Source organism: Fistularia commersonii, chromosome 34 (genome assembly GCF_037954325.1).
Source record: "Fistularia commersonii isolate RoL2024-O1a breed Wild chromosome 34, RoL_Fcom_v1.0, whole genome shotgun sequence".
NCBI classification, from domain to species: domain Eukaryota; kingdom Metazoa; phylum Chordata; class Actinopteri; order Syngnathiformes; family Fistulariidae; genus Fistularia; species Fistularia commersonii.
In genome coordinates this window covers 9,594,171-9,617,976 of record NC_141317.1, presented here as the reverse complement: position 1 = coordinate 9,617,976, position 23,806 = coordinate 9,594,171, and the positions used below count along the sequence as shown (strand labels likewise).

The following is a 23,806-nucleotide window of genomic DNA, read 5'->3' as shown; positions in this document are numbered from 1 at the left end:
GATGGAAATGTGCTTCGGCGAGGAGTTTGCGCGTTTCCCTTAGATTAATTAGAATTGACTGAGTAACCGCCTCCCCTTGACCGCTCGGATGGAAAAATGAAAATGTTAAGATGCCAAAATGAGTGGCTGGTCTGAGCCCGTGTCTCCCGACGCCAGACATTTCAGCAGCTGGGACGAACTACGCCTTTATCATTGTTTCATCTTCAGGCATACCAGTGTCACTCAACCGAGAGAAGATCCCGGGGAAAATGACAGGCCTCTCGGCCACATGGTATGGCTCAGATTTATGGATGTGAGGCAAAACATATGTTCTGGATGGAGGTCTGACAGTTAAGGGCTTATCACTGGAACTCAAATGATCAAAATAGAATGGTGGGTCGTCAAACCGGCCTCTCGTTTTCCAGATAAGGAAAATTCGTCCGCGTTATGGAGTAAATATCCCGTCCGTCCAATTTCTAGTTATTTGCGTGGAATCCTTACAACGCAATATCATCGTATCCGTGAGTGACAGCTGCGTCACGCTTTCCTCCCCTTCAAAAACTGCCCTCCGGCGTCACGTATTCTGTCATTCAAAATGCATTCAACCTTGTCTTTCTTTATCAATACTCCTCCGCTCCCAAGGTGCCCCAGACTAAAGCTCTTCTCCCATCTCTGCGACCACTCCCGCGTGAGCGTCGGGGGGTCGGGGCTTCCTTCGCGCGTCTGAAATCCGACTCGTCTTTGACTCCATATGTGGCAGAAGGCGGTGCAAAGATAGGAGTTCGGGCTAATCACAAACACAAGCTGCTGCAGTCCCTCTTTGCAGGGAGATGGGAAGAGCAAAATGATCGTAATGTTCCATATCATAGTTTCTTTCCCGGTGCACTGCACGTACGGTCACGTTTCACGTTCACTTGCGTGTTTATTTCTTCCCGGTGATATTTGCATGGCGTTTGGCGGCGGCAGGTCACCGGTTTACGCTTCTGTCTGCCGATTGCTTCAGTCCGGCACGTAACATCTAGAGATTCACCTTGTGCAGACTCAAGATTAAGTTGAAATGACCTTCATAGTCGGCCCGACCCATCTCACCCCGCCGTAACGCAAAGTGTCACAACACCTCATTAGGACAAGTAATCCCTTTTGGAATTTAAGAAGGTTATTTGTATTAATGAACATGGAGCACCTCTGTTTCCTGTTCGGGCCTCCAGCTTACGGTTTATGGGATGATGACAAAGGTTACTCTTAAACACATTCTCTGCATAACTAAGCTATTTATATAACCGAGCGGCAAAAAAACAAACGGCTACGCTGGTGTATTAGTGTCCATCAATACTCGTTTGCTATTAACGTTTATTTTGACATCATAGTTTTATATGTGCTTCCTCCCCTGTATTGATTTCTTAATTAAAAATGGATGATATCTAAAGACCGGCAATACAGATGCTATATTTATCTTTCCAAACATGTGGACGGGCTGTGGAGTTCGCTTATTTCTCAAGTGCCCGTCCATCGCTGTCTCCTTGGGTGCAGAAGGTTCGCATTCTGTGCAATTATGTCAAATAACACTGTATGGCCAGAGGCTGCCATGCTGTGCTCCCTCCATCCGGGACTGGAGCTCACCAGATCCACTTCTGAGGTGGAGTTTTGGAATTGCCCAATGCAGCGGCTGCGCCTGCACCGCAGAAAATACCGTAGTGGCCCCCCCCCCCAAAAAAAGAGCATGAGTTAAGACACGTTGCTGCTCTTAAACAAATGGTTTGGTAATTTCATAAATGGGGTTGACAGAAGATTGGAGTGAAGCTTGCTGGCTCTGTTCAGCACTCTCGAGGGACGCATCGATCGATCGGCTCCATACCAAACCGGGATCGTTCTCGGGGGAAGCGGTTGTGACTCAGGACCGAGGATGAGGAAAACACGTCCCCTACTAGTAAAAGGTTTTTATAAATTAAGTAATATTTTGGACCAAAAGCCGGCGCGAATTCTCGAGTTTTGAACCCGCAGGCCCGATCCGGGGTTCTGCCGTCACCGTTGTCGCGTTGGGGAAGTGATTCATCAAATTGCGTTTGGTGGTTGAAAAATCCGGTCAGGACTTGTTGTGGTAGCCGTAGAATCTTTAGCATTCTGCAAGGTGTTTAGTCTGGGGCGGCGTATTTTGCTGAATCAAGGTTGTCTCTGTGGCTCAGTGCCCCCACACTGCAGTGGCTGATAAAGTGGTCGAAGGCGGGGCGGGGAGAGTTGGCCGGGTCGTTCGGTTCACTTCAGGACGTCTCTGACCGGCATCGCTCTCCTCTACCAGGAGTTCACTCCAGAACTCATTACCGCTGTCCCGGGGAAAGTGAGGCACACACAGAACTGGCCAACAACACACACTTTGCAGGGTTGATTTAACTCAGGTATCAGGCCTGTTTGCAATTGTCGCCTCCAGACCCTGGTATCATACCACAGTGGCTATTCCCATGGCTAACTATTTCATTGTTTGTTTTGTGTGTATGTGTGTTTTCTTTCAACAATAATTACCACTGATTTTGTGTGTGTGTGTGTGTGTGTGTGTGTGTGTGTGTGTCACAGGATGTCAACATCAGCTGTCAAGCATCAAGTAGTGCTGGTAAGACAGGTTGGTTTTCGGCCGCTATGTATGCCCGGTGAAAAGAAATGGAAGAAAAAAACAAAGAGCAAGAGTTTGTTTTTCTTTTTAAACAGATTGTTAAACGATAATACCTTGGCAGTCGTCATGCAAATGATTCTAAACTTACCATCGGTGAAGGTGAAGGGAAGAATCTTGGAGAGCAGCGTTTGTTGTCAGGTTTTTCCAGTTGCCACGACGAGAAGATTTTGATAGAAACTCACCACGACCTGAATGACTGAGAACCTCCACAGACATATTCAGACTTGTTTATTTCTCTGCTTATTTAAAATGTTTTAATTATCTTTTTTGTTCTTTACACAGCACACCCCAAAGTATCACAAGTATATTCCTTGAAAAACACATTGTCTTCATCTGACTAGTCTGGTCTGAATATTTATCAGCTGCCGGAAGTTCATTCTCGGCCCTCCAGACAAGCTTAATCTCACCCGGCGATTGTCATGGCCGTTGCGTAAACAGCATTAGTCTATGGAGGAAGCAAATGTGTAAAGATTGTGAGGAAATGATTTTGTCAAAGAACTATTTGTTTGTCAGCCTCGACGTCCGGTGTGTGACAGGAAAGAGGTTTACTGGAGCGATGAATGGCTTAATCCACGTTGGCTAACTTGGGAATAATCTGCACTTGTGCGGCAAACCTGCCCTTTTCAACACGGCCTATTTTGGTTTTGATTCAGACCGATAAAAGTCGCGGAAATAATGAAACGCGGCGTCTCAATGAGATCACTCGTCTATAAAGGTCAAATAAAAAATCAATAAGGCGATTGACCGGTGTTATTGAAGCATTAACGGCACGTCATCTGACAAGGCGCAAATGTCTTTTATAGGAAACGTATCCGCCCCACAAGCTCTCGGCGATGTCAACACCTCCGGCTTATATAAATTATTTCACAGTGCCAGTGTGCCTATTTGCAGCTTAAGTGTAGAGTGGCTTGATTGCAGGGTTTTAACTGTGAAATAGAGATAAATACTAACCCAGTCAACTGCCGGCCAGTGGTCTGATGACAGATGAACCAGCTGCAGGCGGTCTGCTCGCCCCTCGCCGGCTTTTGTTACAGCGGCGGAAGCGCGACAATAATGGGCTGTTTGGTGCAGAGCTGGACGGAGTGACGGTGTAATTTAACACAGCTAATGCAAGCTGGCGACTCAGGTTCATATCGCACAATTATGAACCCTATATTTGTTGAATTTTTTTAATAACGGCAGGGGGAGGGAAAATCACACGGTAGGGTTTAGGAATTCATGCGTCGTCACATTTTTACTCTCTCATTGCTGTGTAGAAATGTCCTGCACGTCCTGAAGGGAAATATTTTCCGTATAAAGTCATTCGGGACACGAACTCGAGCATGCAGGCTTTCGTCGGGTTACTCCGTATTACGATTACTTGACCGGTCAAATCCCCGTTGCATTGTTTTTGTCAAACCCAAATGATACTAATCTGCTTCTCGTCGGGGATCAACGTAGTTACACCACTCGTTGGGTCTCAAGAGAACGATGTGAAGTAATAAATGAGACTGAAAGCAGATATGCTCTTGTTTAAAGGTCAGCTCGGATAACATTATTTTGGGCCGATGTTGTTCTAAACTTCTGCACTGTCCATCTTGTGGAAATCTATCCCAGTTGGCTTTTCATCAGCAATCGCCTCGCGGTTTCGGCGTTTTATTTATTTGGAAGGATCTACTGACTCGTAATGGATATTCTTCATCCCCGTAATGGCGTACGATTTTGATAACGGTGTGTCAGAAATGCGAGAATTCATTATGATCAAATCAGAAGGATAGAGTTTCTCTCTACTGACAGACTCTAAGCGTAGAATGCTGTACAATCCAAGCTGAAGAACATTTCAATACAATAAAAGGCGGTATGCTCTGTTGTAGCTCTGCCTGTGTGCCATGAATATAAAACCAACGTTTTTCACAGTGAAAGATCCGATTCTGAGATGCTATGTCACCAAACTAACTCTACAGATTCTCCCCGGAATGTGTTCGGGCTCAGACGGTGTTCAGAAGATCTAGTCATGCGGACTCCAGATTCTCTTGTCACTTAACTTTTTGCAAAACCTCAGATTTTTTTCATCTTATTCTTACTTGTTTTCATATTGACTCATCATCACGTGTCTTTGCTTGATACGACAAAAATGTGAGATGTTGTGCTTTATCTTTAGTTGACACAGCGAGAACGGGGGGGAAATATAAAAGAATATCCCATGACGTGAACGCCTCAGAAGTTTTTCTGTTCCGAGCCGCGCGTCGTCGATGGTGCTGAATGACTAAAAGTGGAGCAGATGGTGATGATGCAGTTACCGCTCAGAGACGCGCTTTCAAACGAAGAAGCCTATTAGACCGGACGTAGACGTTGACCGAGGCGCCCGAAATGATCCCGTCTCCTGGCGCGGAAGATGCGTTCTGTTTCATGGGTGGCCTGAATTTAATTCATGCTTTTCCATTGTTTTTCCGCTATCTACGGGTACGATACGCAATTATGCCAAGGAGTTACTGGACCCTGCAACCTGCTATGCTAAGCTGTGCTGCAGTGTTGTCTAGCGGTGGCTACATGAAGGGCCTTTTGGGAACGAAGGGACTGCTTTCTCCTGCAAATGCATGGCATGTTATTCAGCAAAGACCCCAGGATAAACGTTGCTCTGAGTTGTTACCTTGTCTGTGTCAAATACAAAAAGAAAAAAAAGGGTTTCTATATTTACGCCGCTGTACGAGCTGGCAGAGCTGCCACTCGAGACGTAGCAGGTAGCAGCAGATTTCACAAATGGCTTCTCTCTCCTGCCGCCATGCCTGCATGTTATGTATTCATGTTATGTATTCTGTCTTGGCCTCTCCTTGAACTGTATATGGTCTTAACGCTATGAAAATGTGCATGCAACTGCTAGATGATGAGTCACCTTTGCCAGAAACTCCCACATCTCAGCAACTATAATGCAATATTCGTGCTTTGCTTATTCATCCTTCTTCAATATCTTTTTTTTTTCCAGCGTTGTTTGAGTCTGTGTGTGTGCGTGTGTCACGCTTATGACATCTCTGTGTGTCCGTCTTGCGCACAAACGCATCTGCGCTTACTTGTGGCATCTGAATTATGCAGGAGCCCAGTGTCTGATCTGAAGGAATGGGATTGGGAAGGTGAATCGAGATGTTTGCGGGAGGATGACGGGATTTCTGTGGCACCCGTCGGTGGGGGGTTATTTGAAAGATCATAGAAAAAAAAGATGAAAGAAGGGAGCAGGGAGGAAACCAGGAAGTTAAAAAAAAAAAAAAAAAATCTGCAGTGCATCGCGGTAAGAACGCCTGTACCTTTCTTTCATAGAAGTGAATCTGTTTTTGGAGGTAAACAAAGCGCCGTTCCTGTGCAGCAAAGTGCACTTGGGGATAACCCAGCCCAACTTGGGCGGCCCCAGCCTTCCATTGCTCTGCTCGCCTGAGTCGGAAAGGTTCTCTGCAGAGCTGAATTATTCATGGGACTTTAGAAGAGTGCAGTGAAAATCCCAACCCTCCCCCCCCCCCGTCAGACATTTGCACATAAACCATGATATGCCACATTCATAGACGCGTGGCACGCGTTGTCACGTCGGTCCGATGCTCTCCGCACTGAATGTCAATGCATCTGGCGTTATTTTGCATCCGTGGGCCGTTAAATCAGAGCAGTCATTTGTTCTGCTGTTTCATCGTGTGGAGAGTTCACACTGGTTGAATAATTAAATGGATTATATCTCGCAAGTTTGCGTCGGTCGCGTTCCGTTGCCGGTGTGGTCCGTGTCTGGGAGGGGTGAGGGCGGGCGTTACTTCTTCTTCTAAAAAGGAGATTTCACAGTAGCATCCACAATTTGCTCCTCATAACGCTAAAGCCCTAAAGTGAAGTGTGGAAGAATTGTATAGAGAGAGCACAGCTAGTCAAGATGCGGGGGTGTGTGTGTGTGTGTGTGTGTGCGGTGTTCGCTGATGGAAAAGGGAGTGGTTGGTGCGAGGGGTGCAGAGAGGGAGATAGATTGCAGATATGGGGGAGGGGGCGGCCAAAGGTAGAGAACGAGACAGTGAGCGAGCAAGTGAAGGAAACGGTGAAAGACGGCGGAGATCGATGATGTGTAGCCTTTAGCTGCAGTGTGAAGTGGGTGTGACCGCGTTGTTGTCGGGATTCTCCCTGCAGCGTCTGCGCTCGTCGCTCCTCTCCGTCTCCTTTCCACAGATAGCAACGCTAACAAGTGAGAGCTCACGTTAAACGGGTGTTACAACGTACAAAGTCAACTTGTAAAACTGCGGCGAGACAATGAATCCTTTTTACTGGCCGAAGGGCTGCGGGGAGAAAGATAACGGCAACGATAAAAGGATACAAATGAGCCTCTGCATGAAGTATTTCTCCCTAATTTGATGTATCTGCTTGTGCTGGAGTCGATGGCTCATTTCTAATGTTAATGAGTAATCATTTTCAAAGCGCTCATCTATCCTGCCCCGTGAAAATAAATATTGCATAAATAATGACTTCCTTTTGCCGATGCTTCTTTTCTGGCAAATAAACCCATCTTTTTAAAACTTTACTCTCGATGTCGACTACTTTGCTGAATAGAAACGTGTTTATACGCAATGCTACCTCGGTCCCCGGGCCCGTTCCATCTGGCGGTAAAATGACGTAGCGCAAATCATGGCTTCATATTATTTTCTCTTTGCCACCCCCCAGGATCGCAAGCTGTCAAAATTAGAACGGCAGCGCTTCAAGGAGGAGGCGGAGATGCTGAAGGGTCTTCAGCATCCCAACATTGTCCGATTCTACGATTTCTGGGAGTCTCCGCTCAAAGGGAAGAAGTGCATCGTTTTAGTGACGGAGCTCATGACGTCCGGAACACTAAAGACGTGAGTAAAACCGACGAGATCTTTTTTTCTAACGCAATGAATGGTGTTTTGCGATGTGTTCGACAAAAATATATCCATATATAATTCATTTCTTTTTCTTCCCGCAGCTATCTCAAACGCTTCAAGGTGATGAAGCCCAAGGTGCTAAGGAGCTGGTGCAGGCAGATCCTCAAAGGCCTGCACTTCCTTCACACCAGGACCCCTCCGATAATCCACAGGGACCTGAAATGTGATAACATCTTCATCACTGGCCCCACGGGCTCGGTCAAAATAGGGGATTTAGGACTGGCGACACTCAAGGCGGCTTCCTTTGCTAAAAGCGTCATAGGTAAGAGCTCTGCGGATGCAGCTCATTCGCTAACGCTAAGTGAGACATCCATCTGAGCGCGACGTCTCTCACCAGGCACCCCGGAGTTTATGGCTCCGGAGATGTACGAGGAGCACTACGACGAAGCCGTGGACGTCTACGCCTTCGGCATGTGCATGCTGGAGATGGCCACCTCAGAATACCCGTACTCGGAGTGCCAGAACGCCGCGCAGATTTACCGTAAAGTCACCAGCGTGAGTTCTAGCATCAGCGCGGTTGTCGGGGGGGTGGGGGGGGGGGGTTGAAGAAACTTGGATGCCTGAAGTTGATAAGCTCATTAGCGCTAAAATGATTATTTGGCTCCTAATCCGATGAATCCCGGTTATCCGTGCGTGACAAATTGTAACGCTTTGTCATGGAATATGCAAAACCATCGCATTCAATAATGTTTATACGGTACGATAGTGTTAGAGGTTACCCATAACGCAGCCTGCTTTTGCCACCATCTTATTAAAACGCGAAAACGCAGCGCGAGCAGGGTAATAATCGAGCGTCATATTTATTCAACCTTTGGAGAGTATCATAAAGTCGTTGATATTTTTAGTAGCCGAGCCTCGTTCATCGGGATTGTTTTTAATTGCGGGCCATTTAAGACCACGAGACGTGTTCCTGTGTTTCCAGCGAGATAAATCCTCCGCCTGGTCACTGCTCGGGTGAAGCAGCTAATGAGCCATATGGAGTCACAGAGGGAGGCTGCATCCCTTTTGTTTTCAGATAAAGCCTGCAGGCTGTATTCCATTCCGTTTCAGCGGGTTCGGATGCCAGCGAAGCAAACTGTTTTTTATTTTTTTTTTCTCCCCCCGACGTGATGGACTTTCTTATCGGACGATCGGTGTTGATATTTTAGCCTTTAACTCTTGGCAGCGTTGAAAATGTGAGAGAAGACTCCTCCCCTGCTGTTAAAAAAGGAAAACGCCTCTGCGTGCGCGTCATTGGCCCGCGCGCCGTCGCCGCAGTTGCTTCCAAATACAGGGCTCAGCATTGTCAACATATGCATATCAGACTCTGCCTACAGGGACACTGCAGGATATTAATATCAGTTTGATAAAGACTCCGTCCGATAGCTTTTAGCTGCTCCCTGAGTACATACATCTGGCAGCTGCGCCATTTGTTCAGAGGGCGTTTGCATCCGAGCTCAGGAACACGCGCCAAACAATCGCAGCGGTCCATCACCCGACACTTACAGGGAAGGAAAATGGGATTTCAAAAACACACGTGCTAAATAAGATCTGACTGGGGGAAAAAAAAATGTATTTCCCAAGCGTTTGTCGAAGAAGCGTCGCATATGGAATCCGTATCCAATCACACGACAGCTCGGGACGGCACCGATTTGAGCGAATCAACACAGGCGCCCTCCGTCGGGCAGCGTTCCCCGGCATCTTCACCGCCAAAACCGTCCCGTTATTGGCATCCTCTGCGTCCGATACCCCGCTCATGATCGGTATGAAGATAGTCGGAGATGATATCGCTCCCTGAGCTCTTAAACCCACCGGGAATGCAGTCCAGACGCGCTGAGATACCACCATTCATAGATGTGGCCGACACCGAGACGTGTTTTGTTCAAATGTGGCCGGAAACCGTCTCCTCATCCCCGGCCCACGGATGAAACGCTTAGAAGAGAAGTAATCTGTTGACTGAAACAATCCTCGACCAAAAATAGCAATAATATGATTCCACTTCCGTTTATCTGGCTTTTATCGAATGCGGCGCATCGGGGCTTTGCAGGAAGGCATCTTAAATAGAACAGGGAAATGACATCCAGGACGCATCTCGGTCGCGGCACAAAACATCTCCGCCGCCGTTCATCCTGTCCTTTTCTCCAGGGAGTGAAGCCGGCCAGCTACAACAAAGTTGTCGATCACGAAATCAAGGAGATTATCGGAGAGTGCATTTGCCAAAAAAAAGCCGAGCGGTGAGTGCATAACCGTACAAATATGACGTGCCGTCTCATCGCTCATTCTTTTCCAGACACACACACACACACACACTTCATTTCTGTGGCATGGACTTTCAGCCCTCACTTGCCTTCTGGTGAGTTTTTAGCTGGGTTTTTAGGGGTTCTTCCTGGTTCTCCGGGCTCCTCTCACAGTCCACGCACATGTAGGAGGTTCATAGGTGACACTAAATTCCATTACATTACATTTGGCAGATGCTTTTATCCAAAGCGACTTGCAATAGAGGACATAAGCACTGCAAATAACACTTGCAAATACAAGATGCACAGGAAATATACAGAACAGTAAGCTTGGGGTTTTTTGTTGTTTTTTTTTTTTTTTTTGACAAAGACATACACAAACGTACACACACACTGCATAGCCAATTGTCCAGACCTATGAATGTCCGTGTGTGTGTGTCCCTGTGGCGGACCAGGGTGAACCCCGCCTCTCGCCCGATGACAGCTGGGAAGCTAGAAATTCCAACCCATGCAAATCTCTCCACGCCGCCGCTCACGGAAAACATTGATGCAAGTTGTTGCAACTTTGTCCCAGAGTCTGAGCCTCACTGTTCCTTGCAGGTACACCATCAAAGACCTGCTGAACCATGCTTTCTTTGCCGAGGACACAGGTGTGAGGGTGGAGCTGGCCGAGGAGGACGACGGGAAGAAGGTCACAATAGCCCTGAAACTGTGGGTGGAGGACCCCAAGAAGCTGAAAGGGAAATACAAGGAGAGCGGCGCCATCGAGTTCACGTTTGACCTCGAAAAGGAGGTCCCTGAGGTTGTTGCTCAGGAGATGGTGAGTGACCTTGGGTTATATTCTGGATGGATTTCAATAGAAATTGCGCGGACGTCGTTCGGGCTCGAAGAATTCCTGCACGACTCCGATTTTAACAAATTATGTGAACGGTAAATGCTAATCCGTGTAAACGTCTTTGCTGTGTTTGTGGCTTATTTCAAGACAGGTGGCACGTCGTGCCTTGTATCTTTGTTGTTTGGAGACACGAGAGTCTGAGCTGTTATGTGGGGAACAATGAACCGAGCTGCAGAGAAGTGGAATCGCTCCTCGCTGCTGCTCTCCCCTCAAAATAGATTCTCGCTTCCTTCCTTTTTTTTTCCCTCCTCGCTCTGTCTCCTTCTCACACTCCCTTTTAATGCCGCCCGTCTCCTCTCACGCGCCGCACGCCAGAAATACCCCGGAGGTCACGCTCTTCCGGTTTGTCTGCCAGGTGGAGTCCGGCTTCTTCCACGACAGCGACGGCAAGACGGTAGCAAAGTCCATCAGGGACCGCGTGGCGCTGATCAAATGGAGGCGGGAGAGGACCGTCTCCGCTTCGGCCGGCGGCGGCGGCGGCAAGGCCGAGGGCGCCCGGGCGGCGTCTCAGGCCGTCTCTGCGCAGGCGGGCCAGCCCACGATGCTGGAACCCGAAGAACCGGAAGCCGACCAGCACAACCAGCTGTGTCATCAGCCGGCCAGCGCCACCTCGGTGACGTGTAAGGGTTTCCGTAACGCAGGCTCCCCTTGACTCTCCCCCCGGACTCCCCTTTATGGGTCTGTGTTTTTGGTTTCCATGCAGCAGACAGCACACTCGACAGCGGGATGGGCTCCACTGTGTACTCGGACTCCCACAGCAGCCAGCAGAGCGTCCTCTACCAGTCCCTGCTGGAACCCATCACTATGGCAACGCAGCAGGTCTGTATCAGGAGCACACACACACACCCGCGTGGACAATGAACGTCGGTATTTCGCGAGAGGAGCGCCGTCGCCGGAGGCCTCCAGCGCTCTCCGTTCACACACACACATCTGAATTACTTGCAGTGTGTTATCATGACATGCACATGACCCCCTCATTCATTCATTCAAAGACCCTTATTTGTCTCCATTCCATCGTAGAGTGCCGACGGGTTATTTTACCACATTGGTGTTTTTAACTTTTCTGTCTGATCTCTTCACTTGGTGTATCGTGTACCTTCACCTCTGGGTCGCTCCTCGATCAGTGCCAGAGAGATCGACCTCGCTCCTGCGGGAAGAGCGACGCTTGGGGGGCAGCGCTGAGCCCGGAGCTCGGGACTCATTTGGGAGCCGGCGCCCGGCGAGGGAGCGCTCCCGTCATTGACTCCCACAGGGCCAATCACATGGCCCATCTCCACGCCGTGGTCCAGTCTCTGAGATCGGCCAGCCCCACCCTCGCCGTCCCGGAGAGCCGAACCGAGCTCTCCGGGTATCACTCGGAGGCCGACGACGATGACGCTAACGCCCGCGGCGCTCCGTCCCCTGTCTCCACGCGGTCCGACGCCGGCGTCTTCCAGCTGTCCGGGCTCAAACCTCCGCCGGAGATCCCCAGCGAGAACCTGTTGCGCAGACACTCGGACCTCAGCGGCCTCCAGTGCCTCACCTCTCAGCATTTCGCCCTGCACAGACGATACACCTGCCAGGCCTGCCTCTCCCTGCTCCGTCTGAGATTACAAGAAGGGATCCACCGCCACGCCTCCGCTTTCCCGCTTTGTCCGTTCGACCTCAAGCCCCACCCGTCCTCGGGAGGAACGCCCACCAACCCGGGGTCCGGACGGCCCAGGGGTTCCAGCGATTGCTCGGATTTCTCGGCGCTCCAGAAGTCCCTGTTGAATATAATCAGCCGTCGAGCGGCTCCCTGTCACTCGGCGCCGACGCAACCGCCCCTGCTTCACCCCCCGGCCGCCCACCGCCCCGGGGACGGCGTCCCGAAGAGTCACCTCCCGACTGACGGTTCATTTGGGGAAAGGGAACTCCTTCAGGACTACAAGGATAGATTCTGTGCCGGCGAACAAGACGTTGCCGGTGCGGTAGAAGTGGTAGGTCACGATAGCGGCCCGATCGTTTTTTCGTTTCCCACGTGGGATCCAACAATCGCTTCACTGAACTCTCCCGGCTCCTAGCAGGGGCGGCATTAATCTGCATGGAGGTCCTCTGATCTCCTTCACAACATCTCGCTAACCCACAGCCAAGAGCTGCTTCCAAATCCTAAGCTCGTTCCCGTCGGCGGGCGGTGGCGTCTTTTCTAACTGAGACTGTATCCCCTTCTGATTAACCTTCACCGGGTCCTGCTTTACGATTTGTCCACATTTTAACCGTTTTTTTTCCCCTTTGTGCTTTACCCCTGCAGTGCAACAGCTGTCTTCCTCTCGTGATCACGGTTAGATTACCCCTGGGACCGGTCCTGATCCCCCCCCCCTTGATTTTAGCCTTCCCTCCTAATCATAGCTCACATCTCCCCTGCCTTCTCATTGTCAGTACCGATGTCATCCATGTCATTTCCTCACCTATCCTCATACGGTGCTTTCTAAAAACCGCCGCTCTGATTTGCCTCTGCAGGATTATTCCGTCGGAAAGTCCCGGCTGTATCTAATTCGAACGTTCTCCCGCTCTTCTTATCAGGCCAGCTCCGCGGGCCAACCCCCTCAGCTGTCCGCCCAGGCCCTGCCTTCTTCCAGCACGATGGTTCACGCAGCTCCGCCGTACATCCAGCCCGGACACAGTTACCCGTCCGCCCCGTACGCCGGCCAGCTCGGCGGCATCGGCTACGCGCCTCCGAGCGTGCAGCCGAACCAAACCGCGTCGAGTCTTTCGTCCGCGCCCGTTCCCCAACACGTCGCACAGAGCTACCAGACCCTCGGTCACAGCTGCACGAACTTTCCGAATCAACAGCAGGCCGCAGCTACGTCAGGATACTCTGCGGCGGTTCAGGCGCCGCCACCGGCGCACGAGCCAGCACAAAGTTACTCTCTCGCACCCTTAGCACCGATGGCCCAGTGTCATCCAGCACAAGCTCCCAGTGCACTGCAGCAGGTCCAGGCCGCGGCCAAACTTCAATGTCAGCAGCCGAGTCCGAACTCCTCTACATCAGCACTTCATAGCCAACAGGTACCCGTTCTGCGGGAGCACCAGCAGCCCTCGCTGCAGAGCGCTCCACCCGTCGCACAACACCGACAGAGCGGGCAGGCTCACATCCAGCCGCAAGTCCAACACGGCCACGAGACAGCACATACAATGGTACCGCAACAGTCCACGCCCCTCTCTCAGAGTCTTCTGTCCTCCGGCCAGCAACAAGTGGACACCTCAGCTCCACAGCAGCACAGTCAGAACGCCCCGCAGGCGGCCGTTCCCCAGCTGGAGATGCCCCAACCTACCATTCAGACGGGTCAGACCCCGGTCTTGCAGACCCCGGTCTTGCAGGCCCAGGTCGCGGCGACGCATCAGCATTACCTGAAAGCGGGTTTACCCGACGCCGGCCCTCAGAGCTACGCTCGTTCGGCCCTGGGGTCCCTCCAGCAGCAGACGGCTCCGCCTCAGAGCCCGTACCAGCCCGCCCGGCCCCCGAGCGGGCCTCAGACCTACGGAGAGGCCACCGTGGTGACCAGTCTTCCGGTCCCCTCCCAGCATTCCCAGGCTGCTCAGGTCACCATCCAGGTGAGTGCGTTGCATCGCCAAAAACATGGCCGCCTTGTTCCCCGAATCAGGTTGAAATGTACTGCTCGAAAAAGATAAACACAAGGTAACTCCAAGTCAGTCACACTTGTGTGAAATCAAACTGTCCGCTTAGGAAGCAACGCTAGTTCATTCTGACTTGTTTTAATGACGTGACATCAGCGTTGGATCAGCCTGCCGTGTGTTTTTCCACTTTCATTTTGAGTGTGACTCCTAAATCCAGACCTCCATGGGTTAATAAATTGGCTTTCCATTGATCACTTCTTTGCGTGATTGAATTGTCAGCACATTCAACTATGTAAGGAACAAAGTATTTCATAAGAATATTTCATTCATTCGGGATGCGTTATTTTAGTTTTCCCTTTAACTTTTTGAGCAGTGTACTTTGCCTCAGCACACTTTGGGAAACGGGAGCCCCTCCGATCGGGGTCAATAGCAGGAAATACAGACTCCACAACTGTAAGATTAGACCATAACCCTCGCAATTATTGAAATCCCTCCTCTTTTCCCCGTTTTCCCTCTCCCTCTGCGTGTGGTCGCTCTGCGAAACAAGCTTGGACAAGACGGGCCGAGTCATGGGAAAAATCTTCCCCCGCCAGCTTCGGGCTTCCCGGCCCAGGCTCTACCTCTTCCGCAGTCCATCGCTCCAGCAGCTGTCCTGCAGCAGCGACCGGCTCTGCACGTTTCAACCTCGTTGCCATCAGCACACCCGTCCAAGGTATCCTATTTAGAATTACCTTCTCCGGAAAGCACCTGTTTATTTTTCTAGTGTGACTGTTTTTTTTTTCTGGGTCTGACCAGGTTTTTCAAGCTTATATGGTATTTATAGACACAGAAACAATGCTGACCTGAATTATGTCATCATCCTGTGTTTAAAACTTCTTCTTTTAGACTATTTGATTTTTTTTTTTTCCCCCCCTCCTCCCTCCTTCCGTTTTGTTTTCCTTTTCCCCTTCCTTCGCAGTATCTCACAGTCCAGGTGATGGCCGCTGTGACTGGCTGTGAATCCTCCTACCCTCATTTCTGCACTGCCCCTCACCCCTCGGCCGCCCCCTCACTTAACCCCGTCTTCCTTTCTCCGGGGCAGACGGTCCCCGTCACCCCCTCTGTCTCCCCACTTTCCCCTCTGCACATTGAAAACGTTTTACTGTCAGCCGCCCCGCCTCCGCCCTCTGTGCTGGCTAAAATCGGGCCCACGTCCCCGCAGCACCAGCTCGCTGCCGCTCTGCAGCAGGCGGCCAGAACCGAAACGTCCTACTCACAAGCACCACTTATACCCGTTCTGTCCACACACCCCGCGCACACACACGCCGCCTCATCCCAGAGCACACACCCTCCCGCAAACGCCGGTACTCAGCCTCTGATCCAGGTAATTATACTGACGAGAAGATACGTAGCGGTTAGATGGCAGCTGTGCTTGTATGTGTTGCATGTGGAAAGCCCCAAGCTTTGCAAGTAACAGTGGATAAAGGACGGCGGTGAAAATGAAATAAGGTCTAATAAGATAAGATATACTTTATTGATCCCCGTAGGGGGAATTCTTTCGTCACAGCAGTGCAACAATGACAGTGTTAATAAATATGAGTATAAATATGAATAAGAGAGATAATTAAAAGGTAGCAAAATAAGATAAATAGTAATGATAAAGAGACCGCAGAGTGAATAACAACAAGGATAAGAATAGAAAAAAAGGGTGAGAATAGACAACCAAAACAACAACTAGGATGAGAACAGTGACAATAACAATGACAAAAAAAAAAAACATGATCCGAGTGACACCGACAAGGATTTAGATTAAACAAAAAAAAATAGAATAAACGAGGGTTTCGGTAGCTCCGAGCGCTCGACAAATGATTCTGAATTTTCCAGCGTAATGCGATTACGTTTAATAATATCATCGATCTTTTGCAGCAGGTTCCTCAGCAGGCCGGCGTCGGCCACCCCGAGCTCGGCCAGCCCGCCGTGTTCTCCTCACCCGTTCAGAGCGCAGCGGACCAGAACGCGGAAAAGAAGAATCAAAACCTGCTGCCCCTTCAGGCCAAGAGTCAGGCTCAGTGCCAGAGTCCTGCGCTGCAACCCTCCGACTCTCAGAACGCTCCGCCTGGGTCGGCCAGCTCCGGCCCGACGCAGCAGATCCAGCCCGGCGCCTCCACGGGACCCGATAGTTCAGCTGAGGCCAACGCGGAGGTACAGACTCTGTCATTCTTAAGTTCCCTCTGCTTATATCTCATAATCTTCTATCTTCGGCCCACGCTGGAAAACACAGGTGTGGTTGCACGCTGAATCCTAGATGATTCTCTGGAGTCTCACTTGTGAAAATAAGGAAATAATTGATCTCAAACTTCATGGAGTTCATTTTTTCCGCATACTGTTCCGCTCCGACTGTAGGATCAGGCTGCGGAGAAACACACGGGAGGACAGAGCTACGACAGGTAATCGCTTCAAGCGTCAATCCTCATCTTTGCAGCTTCCAAGTCGGTGTGTTTATAACTCTTGGCTCAGGTGTTCTTTGGCTTTCCGGTTTTCATTAAACTACATAACAAGGGGATAATCGGTGAATGAATACATTCCCTTTAAATCCCACAAAATGAACGATTCCTTATCAACCGTCTCCTTCAGAATTAAGTGCTCTTTTTGCAAGCAGCCTCTGGTGGAGCTGTTGACTTAAATGAAGCGAGGCAATAAGTAGCAAATGATTCATTTGTCGTCGCCGCTAAACAAAACTTAAATCACCTGGTGGAAACTTTGCAACAGCTCCCCACGTAGATCGAGCGCTGTTTGTTTACGGTTCGCAGTCACGGACGCCGTCATGATCACGCGTGTCACCGTTTCCTCCCAACAACAGCGTCAACTCCGACGCCACGTCGGGGAAGGAGATGAGCGACGGCAACGAGGGGACGCACGGAGGGAAATGCGAGGGGAAAGTCAGAAAACACCACCGCAGGTCCACGCGCACTCGCTCTCGCCAGGAGAAGGTCACCCGGCCCAAACTGAGCATGCTCAATGTAGGCGGCAGCGACATCCTCCGTTCAGAATCGCCGCTGCGATTTGGTGGGTTGCGCTAGCTGTTGATGATTTCTCCTGGTTGCAGGTTTGTAACACGGGAGATAAGATGGTCGAATGCCAGCTGGAGACTCACAACCATAAAATGGTCACTTTCAAGTTCGACCTGGACGGAGACGCCCCCGAGGAGATCGCCACCTACATGGTATTTGCAGCTGCACTCCGACCGCTATCGCCGCGGACATTCTGCCGTCATGTTTTCATGAGAAACAACACGCCGCTCTTTCTTTTGCAATCGTTTGCAAACGAAAATAAGACGCATCCCGTTTCTCATACGTCGCCGTGCGAATGGACGACAGAAATATGTCACCGTTTTGGTCCTTAGGCACAAAAGTGACAGGCCGGAGCAAAGCCCACCTGAAAGGAGATTATTTTGATACTTCAGATGAGGGATAAAGATGAGGATTAAGATGCTTATTGTTTCTTGGGGAAAAAGTCAGCTTTATTGCCAATATCCCCGCATGTACGAGGCATACGAGGTAATGGAGAAGAGGTTTCTCACAATCCCACAGTGACGTGAAATTAACAAAATAGTAAAACTTACAGCACGTGAGAGGAGCAACTGAGGTTGGGGTTGTTTTGGTTGTTGTTGTTTTTTTTTGTACAGTGTAGTGAGTGCAAAGGTCAGTAAGTAATACCACATAAATTACCGTAATTTCTGGACTATTGAGCGCATCTCAATATAAGCCGCACCGGCTAGTCCAGGGGTCGGCAACCCTGAACACCCAAAGAGCCATTTGGACCCGGTTTCCACGGAAAAGAAAACACTGGGAGCCGCAATTACTTTTTGACGTCTAAAATAAAGGTACCACTGTATAAGTTGCTTTTTATTACCTTTACACTTTGTATAAACAAGTGTGTAGTGTGTTGCTTCTGAAGTTCACAAAGTATTAGGGAGAAAATTAAATTTTATCTATGTAATGAACTCATTTTGGGCTTTCAGAGCGTGTAGCGGAGCCTTGACCTGAATTTTAAAAATAAATCTGGAAAAAATCGATGTGTCAGTAAACAATAAAAAATAAATATTTGCAAAATATCTTCATAAATATTTATTTTACCTGGTTTATGGGACTTCTGCTCCTGAACTTCTGCGCACAGCATCTGCACATCGGGACTTTACCGGCTGGCGGGTATACCGGCTTCCGCCAGTGTGACGTTATTTTGAGCGGCGAAAAATAATAAATGTAATTTTATTTAATATTTCAAGATCACAATAATCTTCCAACTTAGAACTAAAAGTAAAAAAAAAATCAACACAAATGAAATACACTTCAATTAAATAGTTATAATTTAATTTCCCAAGCCACTCGGGTTGGCCGCGGGTTGGCGACCCCTGATCTAGCCGGTCGCTATCTCGGTCTTCCTCCTGCGCAGTAAAACCGTCAAAGTCGTCTTCTTCGTTGTCTGAGTTGAACGGACTCAGAATTTCCCGGTCATGTCATCGGTCCGATGTGACGAGGATAAACGTTTTAGCGGCGCGAAGCTCGTTAGCCCCCACCCAAAAAAGTCCATATATTAGCCGCATTGTTGTTTATGTGAAAAAAGTCGCGGCTTATCGTCCGGAAATTATGGTATTATTAAATTGTAATTGTTATTGCAATAGCAGCATGATGGAAAAAAAAATCACAAGTATATGTTGATAATCGCTATTTTTACTTTTAACACAGATGTTTCTTTCTCTGATCTTGTAATACTGGATTTTAATGCCAAATGCATGGAATTATTTAAATGAAAAAAAAAACAAAAAACCTCCTGTTACTGTTTTTTGTCATTTTCCCCTCAGGTGGAGAATGACTTCATCCTCCCCTTGGAGAAAGAGGTGTTCATCGAGCAGCTGAAGGACATCGTGGACAAGGCGGAGGACATGCTGAACGAGGACACGGAGGGCGAGAGGAGCTCCGATCCAGGAGCCAGTCCCAAACCGAGCGATGGATCCGGCTCGCTGGGAGCCGAGGTGAGACCGTCGTGGCCGCGATTGCACTCTGCAGATGACTCTGCATGCAGCCTTGCCAAACACACACACACACACACTGCCAACACACCATTTTTGCTGATGTGGCATTTTGAGGTAACTGGGTTTGTTTCTCATCTCCATCCAACCCTCTCCTCTCACACCTACTAACTTCCTGTCCTCTTGCCCTCCATCCATAAAGCGTCCCTTCTCATTCCTGATTTTATTCCGACCTTCTTGCACTCTTTCCTTCGTCTTCTTCATCTCCACTCCCTCCCTCACACACACACACACACACACGAGTTCTGCCTTCATCCCTCTCCTTTCCAGAGCGTACCTCCACCTCTCTAGACGTTCCTCAGAATCCACCGAGATCCCAGTTCAATCTCATCCCCGTTTGATTTGCGTTTCTCTTTTGGCACAAGAATCTTCCCTTGCGAGCCGTAGATTCATCATGCGCTTTTTTCATCCGGGTGTCTTCGGGAACAATGTTCCACACCCAGACTTTGGTTCTTGCTCATTCCGTGCACACGTCCGCTCGTGACCAGCGTCACCATCTATTGATTTATTTGTTGTTTTTTTTTTTTTTCCAAGGGTGGAGCACACAGAGGGGAACATGATCTGAATATGGCCCTGGGTTGCAGAGTGTCAGTGAAACATCATTCCGCCTGCACCGGAGGAGCAGAAACGTGTTAAAACATCACAGATTGTAATCCTAGAAATTTACGGGGCAGGAAAAAAAAAAAAGACAATTTGATGAGATTTATGCACAAAAAGTAAAGCAGGGGTCTAATCACACGAGCAGTCACAGACGCTCCTAATTCATGACTCCGGGCTGGTCTGATGTCTCGCCCGGCTGTTAGCATGGCGCTGCCCGTCTTCTCCGCTGATTTGAAGCCATAATATACTTTATTATGTGTCTGTGCTGAGGATGGATTGGGCTTTGGGTGAACGCAGAACACTGTGATTGTAAAATAAGCTCATGCTGTGATTATTATATTTTTTTTTCCGTTCTTTCCCACGGATTATACGTTTTGCGTATATCTTTAAACATAGGGCGTATTCTTTTTTTTTTAGATGTATTGCTCAAAAAAATAAAGGGAACACTTAAACAACACCGAGTAACTCCAAGTCAATCACATTTGTGTGAAATCAAACTGCAACAAGTATTCATTTGGATTTGTTTAATGACGTTACATCAACGTTGGATCAGCCTGTAGTGTTTTTCCACTTTCATTTGGAGTGTGACTCCAAATCCAGACCTCTATGGGTTCTTACATTGAATTTGAATCATTTTGGTGTGGTTTTTGTTGTCCGCACAGCCAGCAATGAAAAGAACAAAGTATTTTATAATGTGTTATTTTAGCGTTCCCTTTATTTTTTTGAGCAGTGTATAACTCCTCACTGCCGCGATGCTTTTAATCCTGATAATCCTGAAAACATGTGTGACCCCCTTTCTTCTCCCAGGGATGGAAGGCCTTTGCACCGAGTACCCCCCAGCTGGTATACCAACAAAATGGTAATTAAAACGTCGCGTCGCTTAAAAACAACAAAACCAAAATCATAATGTCAATTGAACGTCCGCTGACCGTTCGTCTTACTTGCTGTCTCTGACAGTCCTTCACACTGGAAAGCGTCTGTTCATCATCTGCCCTGTGGCTGAAACACCTATTCTGGAGAAGGAGAAGGCAGCGGTTCACAGCACTACGGCTCTGGGTATGCGTCACACACACACACACACACACACACACACACACACACACACACACACACACACACACACACACACATCAATTCTCCCCCGATACGTGCAGGACTTGTTTTCTTGGAGGATGGTGTATTTCCCGTAAAATCTGAAAGACTCACGCCTGCCTCGTTGCTTTTTTCTCCGATTCCAAAGACCGACGGCGTGCAGGCATTGGAGAGTCCACGTTTATGTCTTTTCGTCCCCGGGGGTCGGTTACATAAGAGAGCCTCTGCAGTGGTTCGAGGCGGAACGGAAAGGAGGATTTTTATTTTTTTTTTCCCAGCAGCTGACAGAGTCTAACGGAAAAAGACACGCAGTGATGTAACGCAGAGGCCGCAGAGCCCGTGGCCTCAGACGCTCCCCATCCGTCGCCCTCGTCATTGACCCCGATCCCTTTTATTTTCGCAGAGATTGAAAAGTCGACCAGACCCGACGGCGAAGCGGCCGCCGCCTCTTTACCTTCGCAGAGCCCCTTGCCGTCCTCCCTGCAACCGACCGGCCAAAAAGCCGGCCAGGCGCTGGTGCAGCAGCCCGAGCCCTGCGTCGCCAAGAACGCCCCCGCCGGCGTCAGTCACCGCAACTTCCGTCCCGTGGAAGATCCTTGTATCTCTGCCGCCTCCATGGTTGCAGACATGCCCTGCTGCGCTCTGGTGCCGCCGGTTTCTCAGGACGTGAACGCCGCCGCTAAAGGGGACCCCGGCGGTTTGGCCTTCTCTCAAAACAACCAACCCAATCAAAAAGTCAGTCCAACCGGAGAGCCGGCCCTTCACCCGGCCTCCCAGCAGTCCGTGGTCCTGCAGCAGCCGTACGCCGCCTCCATCCAGGCCGGGACGGTCACCTCCCAGCCCCAGAGCCCAGCACACCAGACGTCCCAGATGTCCCAGTCCTCCAACCACCCGCAGTCGTCGAGCGGCGGCCCCGGCGAATCGGACGGCGAAGGGCCCCGCCGGGTGGAATTCGTGGATCGCACCATCAAGACTCTGGATGAGAAGTTGAGGAACCTGCTGTACCAGGAGCACGCCCCCTCGCAGGCCGCCAGCGCCGCGTCCGAGCCTCCGGCCTCGGAGGGAGTCGGCTCGCCGCCGGTGTCGGACGGCCAGAGCGGCGAGGGACCGCTCACTAAAAAGCCGGGAGAACCACTGGTAAGGACCGGCCGTGGTCCAATCATGTGTTCTGGACAAAGAAGCCAACCAACTTCTCTCTCTTTTTCAGCCTCTGATTCCTGAGGGACCCGATTTCATAGATGCACTGAAAGACTCCACAGCGGCTGGTAGGAGATGTTTTAATCCATAGACGTGGTCAGTATTGAACAATTATGGATGATTCCTGATGAAATCTCATCTTCTAGCGCCCAACAGGGCTTCGAGCAGAAAAGACTTGGCTGGCAGCTCCGGGTCGTACGACGCCAGAGGCCGATGCCAAGTAAGAATTCATCGCTTCTCCGGATTTTGGTTCCTAATTTACAGGATCTCTGATTCCATCGTAAACGTGGGCGTCTCTCCCTTTCAGGTCTCGCCCGTTCCATCCGATGCACTTTGTCGTTTTGAGAAAAGTAGGGTTCGTGACGGCGCCCGTGGCGGTTCTTCGGCCATCTCCGGCCTTTCAGGCGGAACCCGTAGCCTGACGGAGAGCCCGGACAGAAAGGACAAAGGCGGGCTGATGGCGGGCAGATCCGCGTCGGTGGACTGCGAAAACACCGAACTGTCCAGATCGCACAGCAGCAACCGCTACTCCGCTCCGCCGAACTTCTACAAGACCACTCCCTCTTCGAGCCCGAACCTCACCCCCTGCCACATCCCCAGGGCTCAGACCATCGACACGCCGGCCCGCCGCCCCGAGCAGCACTCGCCCCAGCTCTACTCGGACTCCGCGGACGAGGACAGCAGCAGCGTGGCCCTCCCTCCGTCCCACCTGGGGCCTCCGGCCCACGCCCTCTCCGAGCACAGCGGCAGCGACCTCATGAAGAGGGCCGTGGCCTTCTTGCGGCGCTCCGGACGGAGCAAAAGCGAGCAGGGATCCGATTCGCCCAGCAGACCTCCTTTGGCGATGAACGGCCACGCCCCCTCCGCCGGACACGCCCACTCGTCCTACATCAGCAGCGACAACGACTCGGAGTTTGAGGACGCGGATATGAAGAAAGAGCTGCAGAAGCTGAGAGAAAAGTACAGTAACAGACACACAACGCACACACCCCGCTTTACTTGTCGTCAAACAACGGTGGACTTTACAGATTCTGGTTTTGTGTAGAAGTTGAAATGCAGCTGACGTTCATCTGAGTTGGGTGGTAGTGGGGTCCTTCACAGGGCTTCTTCATAACTTCTAGACCCATTTACCATGATACCAGTTTATGATAGACTGGTGCAGGACATGTATGCTAACTGTGATACACTGGTGCAGTGTGCTGTAGGGGTAACAGAGAAGTTCAAGGTGGAGGTGGGACTCCACCAGGGATCAGCTCTGAGCTCCTTCTTGCTTGCAGTGGTGATGGACAGGCTGACCGATGAGGTTAGACAGGAAGCTCCACGGACCATGATGTTTGCAGATGACATTGTGATCTTTAGTGAGAGCAGGGAACGGGTGGCGGAAAGGAGAGGAATGAAGGTTAGTTGGAGCAAGACACAATATATGTGTGTGAATTAGAGAAACCTGGGTGGGACGGTGAGGCTACATGGAGTGGAGATCAAGATGTTGGAGAATTTCAGGTACTTAAGTCAACAGTCGAGATCGTTGAAAAGTCGTAAAGAAATGGGTTCAAGCGGGTTGGAATGGGTGGAGAAAAGTGTCAGGGGTATGAAGACGTAGAA

General features: G+C 50.0%; 1 protein-coding gene across 1 annotated transcript in view; it reads left to right on the top strand.

Annotated features, from left to right (window-relative positions):
- The window catches only part of LOC147214544 (serine/threonine-protein kinase WNK2), a 36,737-nt gene that overhangs the window by 4,787 nt on the left and 8,144 nt on the right, over positions 1 to 23,806 (top strand). The window contains exons 2-22 of the mRNA XM_086141127.1: positions 7,301 to 7,473; positions 7,581 to 7,801; positions 7,877 to 8,034; positions 9,664 to 9,752; positions 10,356 to 10,575; positions 11,006 to 11,270; positions 11,354 to 11,469; positions 13,192 to 14,223; positions 14,795 to 14,959; positions 15,206 to 15,610; positions 16,153 to 16,428; positions 16,630 to 16,673; positions 17,087 to 17,246; positions 17,333 to 17,449; positions 19,088 to 19,258; positions 20,723 to 20,774; positions 20,873 to 20,971; positions 21,411 to 22,144; positions 22,215 to 22,272; positions 22,351 to 22,424; positions 22,512 to 23,164. Of these exons, the coding sequence (XP_085997253.1) occupies positions 7,301 to 7,473; positions 7,581 to 7,801; positions 7,877 to 8,034; positions 9,664 to 9,752; positions 10,356 to 10,575; positions 11,006 to 11,270; positions 11,354 to 11,469; positions 13,192 to 14,223; positions 14,795 to 14,959; positions 15,206 to 15,610; positions 16,153 to 16,428; positions 16,630 to 16,673; positions 17,087 to 17,246; positions 17,333 to 17,449; positions 19,088 to 19,258; positions 20,723 to 20,774; positions 20,873 to 20,971; positions 21,411 to 22,144; positions 22,215 to 22,272; positions 22,351 to 22,424; positions 22,512 to 23,164 (5,282 nt within the window). The remainder of the gene's footprint in view (positions 1 to 7,300; positions 7,474 to 7,580; positions 7,802 to 7,876; positions 8,035 to 9,663; positions 9,753 to 10,355; positions 10,576 to 11,005; positions 11,271 to 11,353; positions 11,470 to 13,191; positions 14,224 to 14,794; positions 14,960 to 15,205; positions 15,611 to 16,152; positions 16,429 to 16,629; positions 16,674 to 17,086; positions 17,247 to 17,332; positions 17,450 to 19,087; positions 19,259 to 20,722; positions 20,775 to 20,872; positions 20,972 to 21,410; positions 22,145 to 22,214; positions 22,273 to 22,350; positions 22,425 to 22,511; positions 23,165 to 23,806) is intronic.